General features: G+C 41.2%; 1 protein-coding gene across 1 annotated transcript in view; it reads left to right on the forward strand.

Moving 5' to 3' along the window:
* Positions 1-3,123, forward strand: part of LOC105537682 (supervillin) — a 137,990-nt gene that overhangs the window by 16,114 nt on the left and 118,753 nt on the right. The window contains exon 4 of the mRNA XM_011977333.1: positions 2,034-2,114. Within this exon, the coding sequence (XP_011832723.1) occupies positions 2,034-2,114 (81 nt within the window). The remainder of the gene's footprint in view (positions 1-2,033; positions 2,115-3,123) is intronic.

Raw genomic sequence — 3,123 nt, forward strand, 5'->3', positions numbered from 1 at the left:
GATTCGTTATAGGAACTTGATGTCATTTCCAACAGCAGGCGTCTGCTGGCCCCTCTTCCCTCTGCACGCTGGACTGAGTTGCGCTGCCTTCGTTCCTGGCTGCGGGTGATGGGCCAAACTCTTCCCATCAAATGAAAGTTGAGAAATTGGACCCTTTGTAGTTGGAAATGAAATGACTCTAGATACAGCTTAACTTTTTATTTGCTGTGGGCAAAATTGATGTGATGCAGAGGATTGGGAGGTGGGGTGATAGTTTTAGGAGTAGCAAGGCCGGAGGATCTTACTGGAGAAACAGATCAGTCCAAGCCCAGACTGAGACAGAGGTCAGTGGTTACAGCAAGATGTACAGTAGCGGTTCCCGATACCTGCCTGTCCCCTCCAACCAAAACTCAAACCAAAATGATTTTAGAAAATTAAGTTGATTATAACTCTTATTTTCTTTTAGAAATTGCTTTTTGAGCTGCAATGTGTTTCCAGCCTGGTGCTGAGAAATTCTTGCAGATGGGCCCATAAAGTTTTGAGCTGGTAAACATTGTAACTAGCCTGTAGAATTTCCTTTTTTCCCCTACATTGTAAGAGGAGGCAGGGCAGTAATCTGAGTGTTCCTCCTAGGACTAGATTTACATTGTTAAAACAAGGTTGTCCTTACCCATGATGTTTCTCTAAAATACCTTCAGCCTGGTGTAATTACTCATTCCCATTCTGCTTGGCGTCATACTCAGTCGTGTGTTGAGGAATGAATGTGTGGATTATATATGACCTTGCCTACCTGTGGTATAAGGTTTTTAACGGCTATGTTGATTTATGATTCATTTTCGTCGTTCCTTAGCTCATTACTTGGACACACTAGGAGCTCAATAAATATGGGCAGAATGGACCTGAATTAGTACTTGTAACTCTTGTGTTGGTCACATTATTCAGTGATAATTATAAAAGGAAAATGTGTAATAGTAACTAAAAATGTGATCTCATTTATTTTTTTATTTTATTTTTATTTATTTTAATTATCTTCTTTATTTGAAATGTGTTGTTTTACGTGGATGCTATTTTTATATTAGGCTATTTACAAATGTGCCACTGCAAAATTCATGGAAATTAAATTACCTTTTACTTTTAGTCAGCTGCTTACAAGAGAATTGCCTGGTATTTGAGGCCAGAGTGTGACTATAACAGACTCCATTCTTTTTTTTTGAGACCGAGTCCTGCTGTTGTCACCTGGGCTGGGGTGCAATGGCACAATCTCGGCTCACTGCCACCTCCACCTCCCGGGTTCCAGCAATTCTCCTGCCTCAGCCTCCCGAGTAGCTGGGATTACAGGTGCACACTACCACACCCGGCTAATTTTTTGTATTTTTAGTAGAGACAGGGTTTCAACATGTTGGCCAGGCTGGTCTCGAACTCCTAAACTCAGGTGATCCACCCACCCCGGCCTCCTAAAGTGCTGGGATTACAGATGTGAGCCACTGCACCCCGCCAACTGACTCCTTTCTAATAATTTAAAATTACTTGTGAAAACATGTGATTTAATGGCCTTAGATACATTTATTTTTACCTCTTGATTTTAGTAGTGAGCCACATGTCCTGGAAACTCCGTGAAGTGAATATAAACTCTATAGCAAAATGTGCTTATACATTTTCAAAAGCCAGAATTATTCTTTTTTTTCTATAATATTTATATTTGTTTATATTTTTTAAGTTTTAATTTAGGTTCAGGGGTACATGTGCAGATTTCTTATGTAGGTAAATTGTCACAAGGCTTTGGTGTATGAAATATTTTGTCACCCAGGTAATAAGCACAGCAGCCAACAAGTTGTATTTCAATCCCTGTCCTCCTGCCCCTCTCCTCCCTCAGGTGGGCCTTCATGTCTGCTGCTCCCTCTTTGTGATCATGCGTACTCCATGTTTAACTCCCACTTATAAGTGAGGATTATTCTTAATAAAAATCAGCCTTTAGGTTTTAAGTTATGGTAAAGTCTGTGTATGTGTTGACATTTTAATAGAGATTATCTGGTTTTGTTTTTTGTACACAATAGTACAGGGAAACCCAAACATGAGTGGTTTCTCCAGAAAGATTCCGAAGGGGACACACCTTCACTTATCAACTGGCCATCCAGGTACCCGCACGCCGGCCTCTGGGGTGTGCGTGCATGAGTGTTGCTTCTTCCCGCCTGACCTGCGGTTCCACACATCAGCTAACACTCACTCTCCTCTTGCCCTTTTTTAATACCAGTGCACTTGAAAATCATGTGGAAGTTACTTTCAAATCATTTGCTTTTCTCCTCCACTTGCCCTAATCCATGCTAATAGTATCTCTCCTTCCCCTTCTTTTTCAATCTTTCTTGATTGACAAACCTTTTCCTTGACCTTTTGCTTTTTCCTTCTCACCAACTCACATAGGACTGGCCAGTGAGGGGCAGTAGTGAGCACCCAGCCAGGCCCTGGGCTGCTTTCCTGAGCTGACTCACACTCACCAGCCAGCGTCTGCTCAACTCCCCACTGCTCCCAGCCCTTCCAACCTCCTTGCTTTCATATCTCCTCATCTCTAAACCAGAAGTTAATTTTCAACAGTTAAATTTAGGGCATGTGGTTTTAAAAGCAAACAAAACCTCCTATCATTTCATTTTTAAGACTGGGGGCAGGGAGAGGCGGAAGGAGTCAGAATGAGTAAGTCATGGAAGGACAAAGCTCCCCACACAGAGTTTCTGACAGTCACTTTGTTCTCAGCTGAGGACAACATGCAGATTGTCTCTGATGAGAAGTGCGCATTCCACAGGAGAACTGGAGCCGCGCTTCAGTCTCCTTTTGATTAACAAAAGTTTTAAGTATGAAAACCTCCAACACTGGCTCGTTTCTGAGCAAAATAACAACTCAGAATGTTTTCTTTTCCTGAGTTGTTCATAGTCACCACCTATATGTGTGTCTGTGTGGATTGTCCTTTAATGACACATATATAGATGCCCTGCCTCTTATGTTAAAAAAAAAAAATAGGAGTTTTTATCAAATTTAGCAGGGTGCACTTGTCATTTTTCCATTCTCAAGTAGTTGGAATTATGTCTCCTTTCCCACTACATGGTACTTCAAAAAGCAAAAATAAGAACTAGATAACACTATTAAATGTTTACT

Source organism: Mandrillus leucophaeus, unplaced genomic scaffold (assembly GCF_000951045.1).
Source record: "Mandrillus leucophaeus isolate KB7577 unplaced genomic scaffold, Mleu.le_1.0 Scaffold178, whole genome shotgun sequence".
NCBI classification, from domain to species: Eukaryota; Metazoa; Chordata; class Mammalia; order Primates; family Cercopithecidae; genus Mandrillus; species Mandrillus leucophaeus.